The sequence below is a fragment of the Spea bombifrons genome, chromosome 4 (genome assembly GCF_027358695.1).
Source record: "Spea bombifrons isolate aSpeBom1 chromosome 4, aSpeBom1.2.pri, whole genome shotgun sequence".
Classification (NCBI taxonomy): Eukaryota; Metazoa; Chordata; class Amphibia; order Anura; family Pelobatidae; genus Spea; species Spea bombifrons.
Window position 1 is genome coordinate 40,125,337 of NC_071090.1, and position 19,778 is coordinate 40,145,114.

General features: G+C 38.7%; 1 protein-coding gene across 2 annotated transcripts in view; it reads left to right on the forward strand.

The window, feature by feature from the left end:
• The window catches only part of CHST11 (carbohydrate sulfotransferase 11), an 86,943-nt gene extending 67,747 nt beyond the window's left edge, over window positions 1–19,196 (forward strand). For both annotated transcript variants that reach the window (XM_053463192.1, XM_053463193.1), the window contains exon 3: window positions 17,756–19,196. In XM_053463192.1, coding sequence (XP_053319167.1) covers window positions 17,756–18,610 — 855 coding nt within the window. In that variant the 3' untranslated portion in view covers window positions 18,611–19,196. The remainder of the gene's footprint in view (window positions 1–17,755) is intronic.
• The last annotated feature ends 582 nt before the right edge of the window (window positions 19,197–19,778 follow it).

Sequence of the window (19,778 nt, forward strand, 5' to 3'; positions counted from 1 at the left end):
TGACTACTATATCAGCAATGTGGTGGGGTTTATTTCATTTAAACAGTCTTCCTTGGACTTGAGCCAAAGGCCATTTGCCGAAGCTAGATCAGCAGATTAACCCTTTGACCCGTTACTGGTCTGAGAGATGCACGTCTTCTGGCAATCAGTAAAACCATCTGTATTTAGATACCAAATGCCAATTTAGCAAGATATAAATATAATTAAGGAGTTTGTCGCTTGCCGTTATGCACTGTGGCCAGGATAAAGAAGTTGGTTTCGTCCAGATTATTTGTCTCAGTCTGGCAGCTATTTAAGGATAAATGTTGAATTACATGTACAGTAATTGTTTTGAAGTATATTCTTTACATAGTTTGTAAAAGTCTGCCTAAAATGGGTCTAGCAGACAGCATAGAAACCAGGGGCACTCCTTCAGAAATATTGGGTCCCAGTACAAACCTAAAGAGACTGACCCCTTGCCCCATTCTGCCCCCATCTTCCGCCTACCATTCTGCCCCATGTCCCTGCCATGTCTCTCTCATACTGTCAATGGTCCACCTGGCCCCCAAAGCCAGCAAGAGCCCAGAAATGGGTAATGATCTGCGAGTGCTGAGTCCCATCTATCTGGCTGCAGGGGGCCCAGTCCATGTTTCCCTGGGCCCAGACTGATGATACCCCTGATCAGGTATCCTGGCTGAAAAACATTAGTGATAAGATCCATTCCACAACTAGTCTTCGTGTAAAAATCTCTGTTTTGTATTCCTTAGTGCACTGTGTTGCAATTGGACAGAAGCTCAAATAACCCCCCTTTAATACAGGTGTAATTACACACTGAATCTCTAGCGATCCTAGTCCTTCCGAAAGCCCACAGTAGACCTGCATGACCCTTTTCCTACTGCTTTACAACACAAAGCAAAGCACATCATTTTGTTGGATTTTGTTGGACAGATTTTATGCAAGCCCTAATTGGAAACTCTTTTGCTTGGGCATTTGTTTACTTGCAGTCAACCTGAAAACAAATGGAATCTCTTCTCGGCTGTAAAACAAACTGAATGAAGCAGTCAAATGTGTTACAGATGTTTAGAGAGCTGTTCATACATCATTCCGAATCGTTTGGATTTTCAGTTACCCGACCTAACTGGAAGCTGTAATGTTTCTTTGTCACAATACAGAACCAGAACTATAGTAGAAGTATTTCATGTAGCTTTGGAATAATAAAAGAGACTGGAATGCTCAGGTTCATTTCAGGTAACATTAGATGCAACAAAGTTATTAATGAGCTCGTAGCCTTACAGGGGCCTGTCATTTTTAATGAAATTTTAATTTGTTGTTTGCGTTGGCCTGTTGGTTGAAAGCTGTGTAATCTTACAGTGCACGCTTTGGGCAACTTGTCCTTTATGGAGCTCCCTGTGCATCATAAGACCTGCAGGTCATGCACAAAAGACTAATAAAAAGAAGGTTTAAATGTCATCATACACATGCTAGGTGGCTTCTTGAATACAGCTGTTTTATGTTTATATACGATAATAAAGATGGTATAATGGGCTAGTGAACACTAGGCTTGTGATAATTTAATGTATATTATTTAAAGTTTATTTTATAAAGACCACCCTAGGCCTTAATCTAGTCTAGCCCAGCATATGCCATTGGGTAGGCCTCAAATGAAAAGGAGATCATAGATCTTCTTTCAGGGCCCATTCTTGCCCTGAGAGTACAGGGAAACTTCTTCATAACTCTTCCTGAATCCGTTGCAGGCTCCATCAGAGTCTTGGACTGGACTTCCAAAATCTGTCCTGGACCTCCAGTCTGTTGAAAAACTGGAGTTGGCGCATTGACCAACTTTGCTGTCTGAATTGCTCCACCTCAGGGACTCCTGTATAGGATTTGTGCAGTATATGCAGATACCGTGTGGCATACTCATTTAAAGATCAAAGTCCTAGAAGAATTTTAATGCTTTAATGCTTATCATGAAAACATAAAATCCAGTGTGTCTGATGACTTGGAGTTCAGCACCTTTGAATATGTTGCCAATAGTTTTTGCATGATTAGTAACACAATGAAATCATCTTACATATATAAGAGACAGTATGATTCACACTCCAATTGAACATTTAAATGCAAGCTCTTTTTTTAGCATCAGCGACTCCAAACACTTGAACCTTGGGATTACTCTTCTGTTTGATGTGATATTCCCTGTCCCTGAAGGGAGTGTTCTAAATCTGGTACTGTTGGATTCTTTTCACTCAACACTAATAGTTTATATTGAATGTTGCGTGCTCCAAGTTTTGCGCCTCTTTAAATCACTATTCGACAAGTGACAAAAGAGTCCAAAAACATTTGCTCCTTGTGAACTGATCACACAGTAAGGATGCTAGTTATGTGAGCAATTTATGGACTTGCAAGGAAACAGAATATCTATCTATCTGTCTATCTATCTACCTACCTATCTCTATCTATCTATCCATCTATCTCTTATCAGTCTATTTAGACTATGCAATGTGTGGTTGTCTTTGTATATACGGTTATGTTCATAGACCTAGGTAAATACATAGAGAACATTTACACATATAGCTATCCTTGATGTACTTGGGCATAGAGAGTCATCAGATTTTTTCCCATTAAAGCTTAGGTGAATGGCAGTGACATAAAGAACCTCATTTCGCTATATATGTACTAGAAGAGCCCTTATATCCCCTCCTGTGGGAAAAACTGTGAACTAACCATACATTGTGAGTTGGCCCCACATAATGCATAGGTCATGCAGTGAGACAATATTTAGGGAACCAGCCTCACTTTCACTGAACACAAATTGGGTTTCATTTGTGCCACTGATCACAGAACTTTAGCTGTGATCCAGATTATCGGCAGATGTGACCCTTGCATGACCACAGAGCTGCTGACAAGGGCTTGAACCCAGGTGGTTAAAAACATTGAGAAGGAAGGTAAAATGGTCACCAGGAGCTGAGTCTCAGTGCAGTCGAGACAATAAGGAGCTTGTTCAACAATTTCAGTCGAAAATCCTTTTAACCTTTACAGCAAAAAGGTCCCCGGTGCCCCGCTCCGTGAGTGCTCATGCAGCAGGCTGTTTTCTTGTGTTTACAGAACCCAATAATAGGCTTTTCTTAGCACTTTCCTGATCTTGTTACTATTCAGACACACAGCAACAATATAATGTGTGTTTGTACTGCAAATATCGGAACGTGGCTCTGTCTCGTTTATCATCCTACAGTCTTCATCTACATGCATTTTTTTGGTTCTGTTTTTTTTTCTTACTTCTTACTTTAAGGCCAGGTAACGGGCACCCAAGCATTGACCTCCCTATGCAGCTGTCCATTCTTTCCCTTCTCCAATACACTCTTCCCTTTCCAATCTTCTTTTCCCGTTGTAATTACAAGCAGTCCCATCCTCTTTCAGTGATGACCAGCCAGATAAGCCCTGAATGTTCACACCTAGCATCACACATGTTGAGTGCCGTTGGTTAATTTCACACAATGTGGAGTGTTAAAACTTAACTTTAATAAATGATTGGAATGGACATAGTTTATTGTACATTCCGGATGTGATCGCTCCATAAAGCACACTAAAAGTCAAAGACCGAACACACAGATTGCATTGAAATGATTCATTACAATATTATTTAAATGAATATTTAAGTAGAAGTACTTCAGAGGTATAGGAATTCCAAAAAGCAGCTTGAGGCATCATACAGTCTCTGTTCTATGCAGAATGTCAGTCTCCGAGTATGATTATCATTGAGGTTTACCAGTAAAGCATTATGTAGACAAGTAAATCTTTTTCATGGTATATTTTATGTTCATTTTGTGTTTTTGGCTATCAGGCAATACAATAATGGTTTCAGCATTAATCAATGTTCACGTTCTTCTATTAGACAACTGATTTTCAGTTTCACGTAATGACGAGAGAAAGCTTTTCATTTGCTGCCGATAAATCTGGAGTTTTTAAGATCTGTTTTACGATGAAAAAACCAAACATTGTAGATAATAATGTCTGATTTATTATTTCCTGATTGAGCTGTGGTTTTCTTTTTCCTCCGATATGCAGTGCGTTTGGAAAGATGGGTGCCAGGTCAGGAATGGGACAGATGAAAGTTTTATCGTGGCATCTCTCATGTGAAATATTAAACAACAATAATGAAAAATTAATTAAAACATCTGGATAATTTTTAATGAAGAAATCCCGTAGAAGGAGATCTGAGTTTTTAGACTGAGTTATGTGAATGGATTGATAGGTGATGTGTGTTGCTATATCAGGAGGATTAGTAAGAGCCAGGTTACCTGTGAAGAATAATTACATTCACTCTGAATGGTGTTATTTCCTTCCATAACTAACAACTGGAGTCCTCAACTAATGACCTTTATTCCAGTGAGCGTGGCTGAGGGAGACAAACTGTCAGCTCCCAGGAAGAACAAAAAGCCTAACATTAATACGGCCATCATATCAGGTGGAGGGTAGTATTAGGCAGTCACTGGGCAGAACGCATATGTAAACAACTAGTTATGAAAATACTTGCAAGCGATAGCTGACAAAGACTGCCTTTAGCCATATTGTAGTGACCAGCATCACAAAAGCACAAACCAAATAAATAGTATGTTCTTAAAAACGTCACGTGTTAATTGGTATGTTTCTAAAAGCATGTGCTTTTCTTTTTTACATTTATAAGATGATTTCACTGAACAATCACAATGACCCCCCGTAGAGTGAGGGGTTTGTGTGCTCCTTATGTAATGCTTTACAAATTAGTTAAAAGTTAAGCTTTAACACAGCTTGAAGAAATCTTGATTTATTCAACTATTTAAGTGTTTCACTATAGTACCTATTTATTTCTTAAATATTTGTGTAGTTTGATTTTCAGCATGCTCGCAAAAAATAACACGTATCTTAATGTAATTCCTGCCTAAATTATGTTTTTGTTTGTTTTAAGTCTGAGAATGGTGCAATAATTATTTCTGTATCACTAAAGAGTCCTTGAGAAGTCGTCGATGGGTTTCCCAAGGACAGAACAACACTCTGGAAATGTTTCATGGGTATATTTACTGTCTCTGCGCGTTCACAGTTCCTTGCTGTGTCACAGGCAAACCAAAGCATAATAAACAGGAGCGCATGCATTATTAAAATGTATGGATTTTCAGGGGAATGGTGTCGTTATAGGTGGTTAGTGAATGGAACGAATATGCTGAAAAATGTAATGGCTTTAATACAGGACAGTGGAATAGAGGAAAATCTGATCATTTTTCAGATGGATCAAGTAAGACCAGGGGCAAATTTTAAAGCAGTCTTCTTCTGGAGAACAATGGGAAATACATTTTATTTTATATTGCACAACATTTATTTCTATACCACCCGCTGTGGTGCTGTTACAGTAGGGGGCAGTGAATTTATTTAATAAAGATAACTTAAAATGACAATATTGCATGTCAAAGCATACTGGTACAGAAAGAGAAGAGGGCCCTGCTCATGTGAGCTGACAATCTATCCATAATATAGGACATTAGCTTTAAAAAATGTGTAGTGGATTTTGTGAAATGTATAGTGGCAGTGTTCTGTTATTTATGAATTATATTTATAGATTTATATATGTTATATGCGGTATTATACATTCCAGGAGCCTTAAGCTCAAATACCTCTGGAGCCCCCATATGCTCAAAAATGCTTTAAAAATTTTAAAAAAGGTTTTGCAGGAGACGAATGTGATGAAGATGGTTAGGGCATAAGGTATATAGGTGTAACACCTTTCTCAGGATACCTCTCCCACTCTCATCAGCTACCCACTTCAGAAATTCCCTACCTCTCCCCATTTAATGTTTTTGGTGGCCACTTGATTTATGCCTCAGTATTATTCTGCTTTATGCCCTTGGGTTTAGCAGGTTATAGTCTACATTATACTGTATTTAGAGTTATTATGTTCTACACTATTTTGGGCAGGAGCGACACCTGTTGTGATTTTGTAGCTATGTTTCTTTATCTGTGTTATTATGTAAAATCTAAAACTCAGATTAAATAAAAACAGTGGGTAATATTGCGTAACTTCTCTGTCCCTACTGCTCCACACAAGATTTGACAGCAACAATTTGTTACATTATTCTGTATTTTATCGAAACAATACCGTGATTTTGCATGTAGCGGCCATCCTAAACTACATACACCGACCAGCCGTCCCCCTTTTGCTGCCAAAACAGCCCTGACTTATTGAGGCATGGACTCCACTAGACCAGTAGACACTAGCAACATATCCTGTAAGCTGCAAAGTAGGGCATTTCTGGGTGCATCCTGGTGCCATGTGTTTCCAGGTAAGCGACACACACGCACCCAGCCATCCACGTGATGTAAAAGAAAACATGATTCATCAGACCAGGCCACCTTCTTCTATTGCTCCATGGTCCAGTTCTTATGTTTACGTGCCCATTGTAGGCACTTTCAGCAGTGGACAGGGGTCAGCATGGGCACCCTGGCCGATCTGCAGCTACGCAGACCCATAAGGTGATGGACTGATGCACTGTGTGTACTGACACCTTTCTATCAGAACCAAGATTTACTTGTTCAGCAATTTGAGCTACATTAGCTCATTTATTGGATTTGATCACACGGGCCAGCCTTCGCCCCCCACGTGCATCGATAATCCTTGGCGTCCCATGACTGTCCCCAGTTCACTGCTTTTTCTTTCTTGGACCACTTTTGATACGTGCGGTCCGAGAACATCCCAGAAGAGCTGCAATTTTGGATATGCTCTGACCCGTTAGTCCAGCCATCACAATTTGGCCTTTGTCAAAGTTGCTCAGATCCTTACTCTTGCCCATTTTTCCTGCATCTAACACATTTGAGGAAAAAATGTTTTATCAGTGTTATTCACTTCACCTTTCAGTGGTCATAGTGTTATGCCTGATTGGTGTACATTTGCTGTGTGTTCACAACATAGTGCTTTAAATAGTGAGGCAGCTAAAACCTGACAATCCGCGAGCTAACCCCTGAATGTTATTTAACAATTATTCTAATCAAATAATTATAAGTATTTACCATAGTGTAAAAAGACATCTATCCCATACATGGTTATTATGGACAGTTCAAATGGTGACTTCGGAATCTTTAATGTCTGACAACTCCTGCAATTTAATCTTGAGGCAAGGTCACTCTTGCTCTCTCAATGTATTAAACTAGATGCCTCCTTCTACTGTGTAGCCTTGTCTTTCTGATTTATCATACTGTGGCCAAACAGATTGGATGTTATTGAAATGTATCCAACAAAGGCACTCTTTAGTTGCCATGTTGAACTTATCCTTTGTATTGTTACCATTTTAAACCAGCCATCATAAAATAAAAATAAAAATCCAGTGTTGTATAAGTACATTTTGGAAACACAACTTTTCGTATAATATATTTCACCTAATTTATGATTTGAGTCATCAGTTACTTATTTACTGCCAGTTTACTGAAAATCAAAATGTATTAAAGAAATGATACTATTTGTATCGTTTATACTCCTCAATGGATTCATTATCTTTAATTTAACTAGTACGTCCCCAAAAAAACAAAAAGCCCTGGAAACTTGCTGGGTTTCACCTGGAGTCTCCAGGTGAGATGCTGCTTCCCCGGGGCTTTGGGTTGGTACCTTCAGTCTCCAGGAGAGCAGTGTTTGGTTATCACTACCCCCCCCCTCCCCCCAGGATCCACACACTGGGTCACAGTAGCATTATTTTTATTGCAATTTCTGTTGTAAATACAAATATATTAATATGTTTATATTATTGTCCCTACATTGTTTTTCATTGTCTACACATCATTCTTTCCATAAATATCAATGGAATTTTGAGTTTTTGAATGATGTATTCTTTATTGGGGAAATTATCTTAAATATTAGCAGTATAGAGGAAAGTAGAATTTTTTGACACCTAATAATGTTGGCTGGGTTCAGGCTTTGTTTTGTGGTAAGAAAAAGTAAGTCGCACCTTTTTAATTTACTCGAAACACAGTGCCTTCTGTGTGGATTTCAGAAATACAGAAAACTGGATACAATTAACACGTACAGACTATGAAATTAACTTCAGGGCCCCAATGTATCAGTTTGTCTTACTCTGCCAGTTCTTGTTTTGTCATACCCATTGACTGTATGTATTGTAAGAAGTGCAGACGAAATGTTTGGTGATATATAAATAAAAGATAATAACTGACTGCAAATTCTAGGCAAATTCACAGAATTCATCAGTGTACAGAAATAGATATTGTACAAAGCAATAACATTTACAAAATATTCAATACGGTTGATTTATCAGCATAAATCCAGACAAAGAGCGATGTATCACTGACGTCTAAATATTGATTTGTGTGAAAAGAAATCAGCTGTCCTGTGATAAGCAAATGAATGTCCTGGGAAAAGAGTGATAAGTACATGTATTCTGTGACTATAAAAAGCTAATAAATATACCGTATCTTATAGCTAACCCCTGCTTATAAAGCGTAAATTAAAATTTCTTCAAGACAGGGGAAAAACAGTGCATTGAAATGCTACCCATATGTGTTAGTATTACACACTGCTCTTTTTATAGCCGAAAGAGTCACCTTTAGCTACATGTTAGTTTAAAACTTGTCATGCCAGATTGTGACGCTAATTTCTTAAATGGTTAAAATGGATCTAGAGTTTAAGATTATATTCATACTTTTTGTTAAACACACCATATGGCAGATTTTAAGATATGTGTAGTAAATTGAATGATAAACAGAAAAGGTGTATATTGATATTTCTCAATGTATATTAAAATACTTCTGCCATGAGGGACACCGCACCGATGCCAGCCTAATACATGGAGTCGGTTCTGATTTTCATCCTTGGCTTGTAGTAAAAATAGTTTTTATTATTTTTTTACATTGTTATTATATTTTATTTATAGCGTGCCTGTAGATATTATGCTGGATGGCCTCAAAATAAACATGTCTAAGACCGAGCTCCTTCTAATCCCTCCATCTAACTCTATTCCCCCTTCTGACCTTTCCATCACTGTCGACGGTACCACTATCAGGGGCGGGCTGGGCCGGGGGGCAGGGGGGCAATTGCCCCCCAGGCCGCCCGAAATCTAATCTAAACGGCCGCTGGGTGCTGATGCCGCCGGCCGGCGCTACTTTAATATTTTTTTTTTTTAAATTTAATATGGCAAGCCGGATCGGCTATTAAATTGAAAAAAAAGTATTAAAGCAGCGCCGGCCGGCGGCATCAGCACCCAGCGGCCGTATGCAATGGCCGCCAAGTGATGGGAGCAGTGTGAGGGGTGAAAGCCCTGCCCCCTCGCACTCACCTTTCACCCCTCACGCTGCTCCCATCACTATGCAGCCATCAGATTGTTGGAAATCGAATCTATACGGCCGCTGGGTGCTGATGCTGCCGGCCGGCGCTACTTTAATACTTTATTTATTTTTAATATGGTAAGCCGATCCGGCATATTAAATAAATTAAAAAAAAAGGATTAAAGTAGCTCCGGCCGGTGGCATCAGCACCCAGCGGCCGTTTAGATAAGTTTTCCAGCAGTCTGATGGCCGCATAGTGATGGGAGCAGCGTGAGGGGTGAAAGGTGAGTGCGAGGGGGCGGAGCCACTTCACTTGACTTGCCCCCCCAGGCCTTAGGCTGCCAGCCCTCCCCTGACCACTATCTCTCCTTCACCACAAGTCCGCTGCCTCGGAGTGACTCTTAACTCAAACTTATCTTTTATCCCTCACATCAAATCACTCCCTAAATGCTGCCACAACCAACTGCGTAACATTTCCAAAATCTGTCCCTTCCTGACTGCCAGCACCTCTAAACAACTAATCCACTCCCTTGTAATCTCCCGTCTAGACTACTGTAACAACCTACTTACTGGCCTCCCTCTCTCCCGACTATCCCCCCTCCAGTCTGTCCTCAATGCCTCTGCCGGACCAATCTATCTCACCCGGCGCTCTGCATCTGCCGCACCTCTCTGCGTGTCCCTCCACTGGCTCCCCATCCATAGGAGAATTTAATTCAAAATACTCACTCTATCCTACAAAGCTCTCACTAACACCACTCCCCTCTACCTATCCTCACTCATCAGCAAATATACTCCAGCCCACCCTCTAAGATCCAACAATGACCTGCTCTTCGCATCTTCACTCATCACCTCCTCCCACGCCCGCCTACAGGACTTCTCTTGCGCAGCACCAACCCTCTGGAACTCTCTTACCAACTCTACCCTCCTTCAAACGCTCCCTAAAAACTTTTCTCTTCAGGGAAGCCCACCACTGAGGTAATCATCAAAACTTCCCTCTCACCCATTTACAACCCTTATCTCGCCCCACATTAACGTAATTCACTACCATGCAGTCCTCACCCCCTGTTTCTCACCCCTTATCCACCTAGATTGTAAGTTCCTGCGGGAACAGGGCCCTTCATTCCTTTTGTATCTGTATGTCAATTGTTGTATTGTACCTGTCATTATCTGTAACCTTTTCACCTTGTACAGTGCTGCGGAATCTGTTGGCGCTTTAGAAATAAAGAATAATAATTATAATAATAGCTTACAATAAAGGGAGAATAATAAAATGTATAATAACCTTAAAATGAATAATATACAAAATTAACAATAGTATGAACACACAAAAGACATACTAGTACAAAAGAAGAAAGCCCTTGGGAATTTAGAATCTATTAAATGTAAACATATTGCTCCTGCCTCAATGGGTTAAGCAAATATATTACCTACTGGGACTGGATGAGAGAAAAACATTATTTGCATGTTGTTTAACAGCTTCATACTACCCGCAAACAGGCAGATTATTAGGATTAAGTAGGTTTTGGTTGAATAAACCTCTCTGGAGCCGTTGATAAACCTGTGGATTTTAAAGTAAACATCTCTTATCAGTGACAGCAGTCCGCTGGGTTTCTGCACACATCAAGTGTGGGAATGGAGACCAAATCCATGAATTCTTAATGAAGTGACAACTGTGAGCTTTCTTGGACTGGGCTGTGATGTGAACATAATCCATTTCCCTATGCAGCTCCTATAACTATAGAGAACACAATGTTTCCTTTGCTTGTTTTGTTCTTAAAACACTGGTAATATTTGCAGACAGGACAAACGCGCTTTCACTTAACAGTAGGCTACAATTGAAATGTTGTGCCTTATAATGATACCACAATATTTATCTTTCAGTGTCCATATTCCATGAAACACATCAAGATCAAAATATTAAATAAATGGCCATTAACCACGAATGTTGTAATCCCCATTACAGGGTTTATTTTGAGCAGTATTACTAGGTGGCATGCTTATCTGTACTTAGAATCCATACTTGCCAACCATCATGGTTTTCATGAAACAGCCCCAGTTTTCTGATCTCCTCTGATCTCTCTGGATTAGTTGTAGTAGCTGTAAAATGATGGAAGTCTGTGCTGTTGCAGCATGTAACTCCATTTTAGCTCCTACATGTCCACCTCATAATGCTCTGTAGCTGAGTGCCACAAGGGGGCTCTTCAAGCCAGTCACTCCCACCTCTAGCTGCACTACAAAGAAGTCCCAGTTTGGATGTTCATCTTTAGTAAATGTTAATACCTTTTTATTGGGCCAACATAAAAAACAGATCTACCTACAGGTCCACTCACTAAGCAGCATAAAAACATCATTAAACAGATTTATGTGGCATTTTAAACTATAAAATGTATTATTGGGAAAGGTTAAATATCTGTTTCGAGTACCAAAAAGACTAAATATTCAATATCAACTAAAATGAACAAGTATTAAATAAAAAATAGACTAGCTTAACATTGCCTAAGAAGATATCATGGACTTTTAATAAGGCTGGCTCTGACTTGCTAATGACGCTATTAGAAAAATATTACATTTGCGCAAAACCCAAATGAACAGATCTAAATGCTCACTTATCTACATATTTATATTGTTTTTTGGTATCTATCTGCTTCTTACAGACAGACAGTCTGAAGGCCATCTTGCCAGTCTCTGCTCACGTGTCTGAAGCGATTGTCTATGAGTTTTTCATCTATTGCCTTTTTCATGTTTGTTTTGGCTGAAATAGAACTTCTTGTGATTATTGTCAGTTATTTATAATTTATTAGATGATGGACTTTAAATATCTATTTAGGAGCAAGATCTCCCAAAGTGTGCTGTTTTATTCTATTTTGATTAAAATGACTGATAATGGAAGTGGCTGGTGATTTTCAATCAGTATAAACTGTGCACTTATGCTTAAAATTGCCATTTTTCAAGACACACAAAAAGTTCAATTGCATTGTAGCCTCTAAAAGAAACTGCTAACAACCATAACTGTTAAATGCCTTTTTTTGGATTACCATCTGACCTTGCAAAAATTTATTTTTTTTAAAAAATGGACACAATTTGCTAAATTACATTTAGGAGATGTTAAACATTTAACATGCGCTTTTTTGCAGTAATGCTTATTGTGCTATAATAAAACACATTAGAGATTTAAGTGCAATAAAATCGTATACATTGAAAGTAATATTTCTTAAATTTCATTCTGGAGTCTAATTTCAAAATGGAATCTGTTTCGTTTTTTTAGCATCCTATGTCATGGGTTTACAAGGTCCAAGGGAAATAGGTTACTCTATTCTAATAATGACTGATTTAATTTAAACATTTCTCCTAGTCTGAAAAGCCAATGTCAGACTTAGATGTGATATCTGATATACATATGTTGGTGGATCTAGAGCTAATCTGCTCTACTGACAACATGTCTGATGTCACAGAGTTAAGCCTATATTTCTGCTCTTTTGGAGAGTTAGATCCTTAACTTTCAGTGAATTTGAATATTTTGTTTCAGGACGTTGAAATGTCTACAGCAAGGCCTATATGTTTTTGGAATGCATTATTGGGAAAGAGGGGTCTTGGAGTAACTCCTCTCCCCTCTTTTAAAAATATTACAATCTGTATAGTTTTCCTTATGTGTCTTAATAAAAGTAACACTAGTAGGCATGGTACACATACCATGGAGCTTGTAGAGCTAGACCTCAATTATAGATACGTATTCATGATTATAGAACCAGTGTGTGTTCTCCAAGAGAGGATATACAGAATGCACTTATTTTAGAATCAAAAGTAACATTGAAAGCAATTGATGTTTCATTTGAAACTGTGTTTGATTCACAAAAGTTTAACCCCTTAATGACAGAGGCCGTACATGTACGGGCTCAAATTGCATTGTTTTCAATGGGTATTGGGACCGCCCATTGTCCTTAAGGGATTAAAGAAGCACTGTCATCCTTGCACTGTCAGCTGCTTCTAGCCATAAGATGAAACTTTTCTGGCAGATCTTTACGGTACTGCTGGCATACTTTCAACCCTGTCATAAAAGATTGCCTGAGCAGGAGATGACCTCTGAAAGACTGAATCACAATGTCCTGTAAGATAGACGGGTTTCTCCTTGACTGCTATATTTCTTAATGGCAAACCCTTTAATTATAACACTGATTTATACTACCGCTTAGAGAACAAAGCCAAAAAATGTATGACTTAATGACAATAATGTCCTTTATTGTCAAAGTATGAAAAATAGACCAGGAAAATCAATGTTTCTGGAGTGTATTGATTTGAATTTAAGCAATTTATTGTATTTGTTTTGTAGAGATGGGAAGGATACCTCAAAATGCCTATTTATTTGTATGGTCAAAGTGTAGAAAATTTCCAAATTATTTATATCTTAGTAAATAATCATGCCACTGCTTCGAACTAAAGATAATATTTTAGCTGTCACACATGAGAAAAAAAGGACATATGTCTGTGCTAAATCCCAATTTACTGGGCAGTATCAATAACATGACACCCCTTATCACTTACTCTAACACACTCATTCACTCTAACACATGCACATTTATGTTATCACACATGCTAACCTTGTCTCAAAGGGGAGCTACTATGGCCCCCCAGGAATGACTGGGCCCGGGGAAGCTGCCCCTTTTGCCGCACATTGAAGACAGGCCTGAATTCAGATTTTTATTTTCTGACTAGCACCTAGTCATGACATGTTGGAGATTCTTATTGTTAATTAATAGGACCAGAATAAAAAGAGGCATAAAGAAAGTCACAATGTCTTTGTTAACAAACTCGCTGTTTCAGAATTGTCTGATATCCCTGTCACCCTTGGTTTCCGTGAAATATAAGGAAATTCATGCTTGCTCATTCTCTGCATTGCGTGCAATTTTGCAATTCTGAATTAAAAACATTTTTTTTTAATTGTAAGGCATCTACAGCTTGACAAAAGAGCCTAGGCATGTTCAGAGAAAACCTGATCCCACTGTGTTAAAGCGGCTAAGAGAAATTTCCCTAAGGCTTATTATGGAGATTTACCTGTAGGTAGCAAATTTGTTGCCTAACTGTCGTCTTCAAGTTGATGGATGTCAATTAGAAGCTGTGAATGCCCCAAAAATTCTCTGCCACCTGCAGAGCCTGGGCACAGAAAGTGCCCCATTACCTGGCAGCTGTGTGCTGCGTAATATTTAGCAAAGTACATGCACAGCAGTCTGCCATAACTCTGTCTCTTTGGACTAAGCTCACAGCTCTGACTGTTATTTCTAATTTGGCTTCTTAACTTAATGTGGCGTTATTTGCAGAACATGGCCTTGTGTCTGTGACTATACGTCAGCTGTAGGAATCTGAATTTGTAAGGCACTGTACAGCAATAATATGCAATGATTCAGTATTTTGTCACAGGATCTTAGGCAACTTATACACTTTTTTTTTTGAAGAATACAGTACTACAGATTACAATTGTTAACATAAATCTATAAAATGTAAGTAATTCACTAAATATTAGTATCCTGGGTTGTTTTTAGAGTTTTGCAACATTTTATGCCCACTCTTGCCCATAGCAGAATATATCTCCCAGCACACATTTGGTTTGTCCATCTCAACTGCTAATTGCACAGTTTGTATCATTAAAATCTTTAAAATGTCTTATAAATGAGGATTGTACTAGCAGGCAAAATACCATTGCATGATACGCCCCTAGCAGTCTGGATAATATATGTGCTTTTAAAATATTAAATCATTTGATTGATGAATAGTTTTGTTGATTCCTTTTTACTAGTTATAGTGAATGGCAGTATAGGATATGTAGAGTGGTGCCTCAAGTTCAGCTGTGCCTTCCATTAAAGTCAGAGCTGGTCACTCCATATGTGCTGCTTGAGTAACCAATGCTTTGGAGGTGGTGGATGATGCCATGGCCAGCTTTTCTACACTGGTTAGTGAATTCATATGTCTTGAAATACACAAGGAATGAGTGGCGTAGACCATATGTGTGCTCTTCTGTTGCATGCACTATACATGTGAGTGACCTTGCAGGTGTTGGCTCTGGTGTGCAGGCAGAGGAGATATCCACAGAGAATCAGTTTGGGTGGAACAGGGCCCTCGAAAGAGATGTGGTCCACCTAGGATTCTAGAAACCCCAGAGTCAGCCCAGAGTCATAACCCCAATAGACTACAAACTGTAAAGCTGCATTTGCTATAGATGTAAATTATCTGTTTGCTTCATAGACTTTAAGTTACAAAAACACAAAGCTTATTATTATGTTACAGAATCTCATCACTATCCTTGCCAAATTAAGAGGATTACAAAATTCCTTAAAGTAAGAATATTATTAAAGTGGATGACGCAGCCGTCACATTTTTGTCTCTCTTGGCGTCTCGTGTCAAGTTTGTTATGTACGAGGTTGATCTGTTTGCTTGAGACTGTTGTGCTGTATAAGACAGTGGGGATTTATCATGAAGGAAAATGGAAGGGAAATGACAAGTGTTGAATGCAATATTTCCTAGTCTAATGTGTGATATAGATGCATCCTATTGCCAATCACAAACCCAAGCTCATAGCAGCTACAGATGGCTAAAGACTTTCATCAAAACGTTATTTCCAGTAAAGCTGCTTTTCTTTGCATATTTGCTTACATATTAGTACAGATTTTATCTGTGTGTGTGTGTGTATATATATATATATATAATATATGTGTGTGTGTGTATAGTGAGTGTATATGTCTAGGGCAAGCCCAGTGTCACCAATGTCTGGGTGCAGGGTTTTGGGGTTTTTCTGTTAAGGTTTGCTATTTATTTAAGACCCTTATTTTCAGTTTCATTGGCATCAATCAGTGCCTGCTTTTGTGTCACATGACAGTTAAGTGAACCTGTCAAAAATTATCCCGCAAAAAATGCAACATTTTTACAGGAATTGATATGAAGGGTTTTAGCATATACCAGTACTGTGAATGGCTTTCTAATGGTTTATTCAGCTACTAAAGTGCTAAATTCAGCAGGCTTGATGTAATAGCACTATAAGAATTCAAATATAATTCTCGTATTCCACTTCAACCTAAAATTCATAAGGTCCCAAAATATTTAGTAACACTGTAGTTGTATCACATTGTGTTTGAGAAAAAACAGCACTTAAAAGGACATCTTCTATGGCCATCATCTCAAGTGCTTCATGTTCTGAAGGCAGAAAACCATACACACAGCCCAGCACGAAGTGAAGGAACAATCATACAAACAGAGGCGTAACTGGAAATCACAGGGCCTTGGTGCAAAAATTGCCCTAGAGCCCCTCAATTTCACCAAACATGTGTATGTGTAAGTGTTTGTGTGCTAGCATAGATGTGTAAGTGTTTGTGTGTTAGCATGGATGTGTATATGTAAGTAGTGTGAGAGGGAGTGTGTGTTAGCATAAGGGATGTAAGTGTGTGCTAGTGAGAATGATTAAGTATATGTTAGTAGGTGTGTAAGTATATGTATGTGTGTTAGCATGAGTGTGTAAGTGTTTGTGCAAATCTGTGCTAGTAAATACATTGGGGGAACAAGGGGTCGATGGGGCCACTTGGCTTTACTTGCACTCCCCTGAGTTACACAACCCCATGCAACTTCATTAGAGTGCGAGAAACCGTTTTGGCATTAACTCTGTTGTTGACCATCTAAGAATTGCCTGTGTGGTTTTTAATCTTAGAATTTTGGGTTGTAATATATGGATGTGCTGGAGAGACTATTAGTGATACATTTCTCAGATGTCAAATAGTCTCATAGGGGATTCGTACAAGAACACATGGATAGTTAAGCAGCACACAGTGCTGAGCTTGTCTGTGCAAAGACTTACTGGGCATTCGAGTTGTGGGATTTGTGTGTTGTGTGTGTGTGTATGTATATATATATATAATTCCTATGCCTGGAGTTGCTTGAGACTTTCCTCTAGGAACATGTTTTATTTTAGTCATGCACCCAGCCCTTAGTACATAGACTTATTTGAATCACCTAGCATTCTGTATTTTTCCAAAAATATGCTTAGCTGGGGGATGCCGGTTGCCTATAAAACATGCTCAGGTACCATGATGAATAACAATGGAAGTTTTTTTTCTTTTATGTTTTGGACATGAAGCTCTATACTGTGTTATTTTCCTGTTTTTTTTACCAGTGCACAAAGCTTCTTACAGTACATATAGTCAAAGGGTATGCCAAAACTAAAATTGAACGACAAAGAAATATATTATCGAAAGAGGGTCCTGCATCAATTTACATTTTTGGACTTTGTTGTTTTAATGAGGCACTACCTAAGTAGTCTTGAAAGCTTGCAATCTAGTGCAGTTCAGTTATCATCTTTACTAAATGTGCTTTTCAAGTAAGTCAATGTTTTTTTAATGCTTTTTTATTTGTTATGCAGAAGAAAAATATAGCATCAAAATGATATGTTGATCTAAGCTTGATTTTTGTGCAGGTGTGGCTAACAGTCTTTAATTTTGTGTTTCTACAGTTGGAACTGTCCAGCACTGCTGTTTTGCATCAAATAAGACGAGATCAGGTTACGGACATGTGCCGGGCAAACAGTGTGGCGAACAGGAAACGCCGTGTGCTGACACCCAATGACCTGAAACACCTGGTAGTGGATGAAGATCACGAGATGATCTATTGTTATGTACCGAAAGTAGCGTGTACCAATTGGAAGAGGGTCATGATGGTTCTTTCTGGAAGAGGTAAATACAACGATCCGATGGAAATACCAGCCAATGTGGCCCATGTATCATCTAACTTGAAGACTCTCAACCAGTACACCATCCCAGAGATCAATCACCGCTTGAAAAATTACATGAAGTTCCTTTTCGTCCGCGAGCCTTTTGAGAGATTGGTCTCTGCCTACAGAAACAAATTCACACAAAAGTATAACACCTCTTTCCACAAGCGGTATGGAACCAAAATCGTTAGACGTCAAAGGAAAAATGCCACTCAGGAAGCTCTGCATAATGGCAATGATGTCAAGTTTGAGGAGTTTGTAGCTTACCTTATCGACCCTCATACCCAAAAAGAAGAGCCTTTTAATGAGCACTGGCAAACGGTCTTTTCTCTGTGCCATCCGTGCCACATCCACTATGACCTCATTGGAAAGTATGAAACTTTAGAAGAAGATTCCAATTATATTCTAAAGCTTGCAGGAGTTAGTGACTATTTGAAATTCCCCACCTTTGCAAAATCTACCAGAACTACTGATGAAATGACAGCCGAATTTTTCCAGAATATCAGCTCAGAACACCAAATGCAATTGTTTGAAGTCTACAAACTTGATTACTTAATGTTTAATTACTCAATGCCAGCCTACCTGAAAATTGAGTAAGGACAGCCACTGTTTCCGTTGAAGGATTTTGTTATCATGAGGGTAGATGGTTATTTTGTAAATTAAAAGGGGTGGGATAGGTCTTTAATTTGTGCTGCGAGCAGCATAAACAACATTATTTAAATTTCTTTTCAAGGACAAGAGGAAATTTAAGCTAGTATGAAAGATTACAAACTTCTACATTGTTCTCAGTTTCCACAGCGCCTTTACTCTCTATATAAATTATTTATAGTTATTTAAGTTACATCTCATGGCACAATTGTGTCTGTCAATATAATATATACATATATACAGTAAATGTGTATATAGATTTGTGTGTGTGTATGTATATATATATGTACATATTTTGAAAAAGCCAAATATTAAGCAAACCATTTTCATGTTTAATTTTCTACGTTTTTTTTTAAAATTCCATTTACGGTATTATGAAATATAAAAAAAGGTTAATGTTGAAATGAAAAATATGACTAAATACAAACATTTCTCTCAAATAAAAGAATGATTTGTAATATTCACAAAAATACATATGTATAAGCGTTTTAAGCCGTGACAGTACTTAGTTGCTGTGGACTGATGCTTTGGCAAAGCTTGGAAGCTGCCATCGACATGATACAGCTGAATGAGGCCCATCGGTAACTCTGCTTCACTAACAACCTTGATAATAGCTGAGAACGTTGTATATTTACCCCAAAGATCCCAATATCTCAGCTAATTTGAAGACCTCTAAAACAACCTTTGATTTCCAGGTTGGGAAAAATAGGTCTAAGCACTTTCCACCTTCATTCTGCTCATTTGTGTCTAGCCCTGGCCCTCAGCACGACACATTCCCCTCTGGCTGAGCTCTGCCTCTCCAACGTCACGTGTATGTATTTATATCATTTTGAGAAGTGGACATGCCACTTTTGAGGTATGCTGTCTTCACTTGTCCTTTAACAAGGGTTATAGCCTGGACCCAACAGCAAGGAGTGTGCTATACCGCACACTGATGTCATCATGGGGGCATGTAACATGTAGCAGACCCAGACAAATCCTGTGCTGATGTCAGTGGGCTATCTGTTGTCAAGAACAGTCTTCCACTCAGGAAAGTACTGAATGGGGATTGAAGGGAACAGGAAACTATATTTCGACTAGGAGGGGGATGAGGGGGCTGAAAAAAAGGCTTAATTAC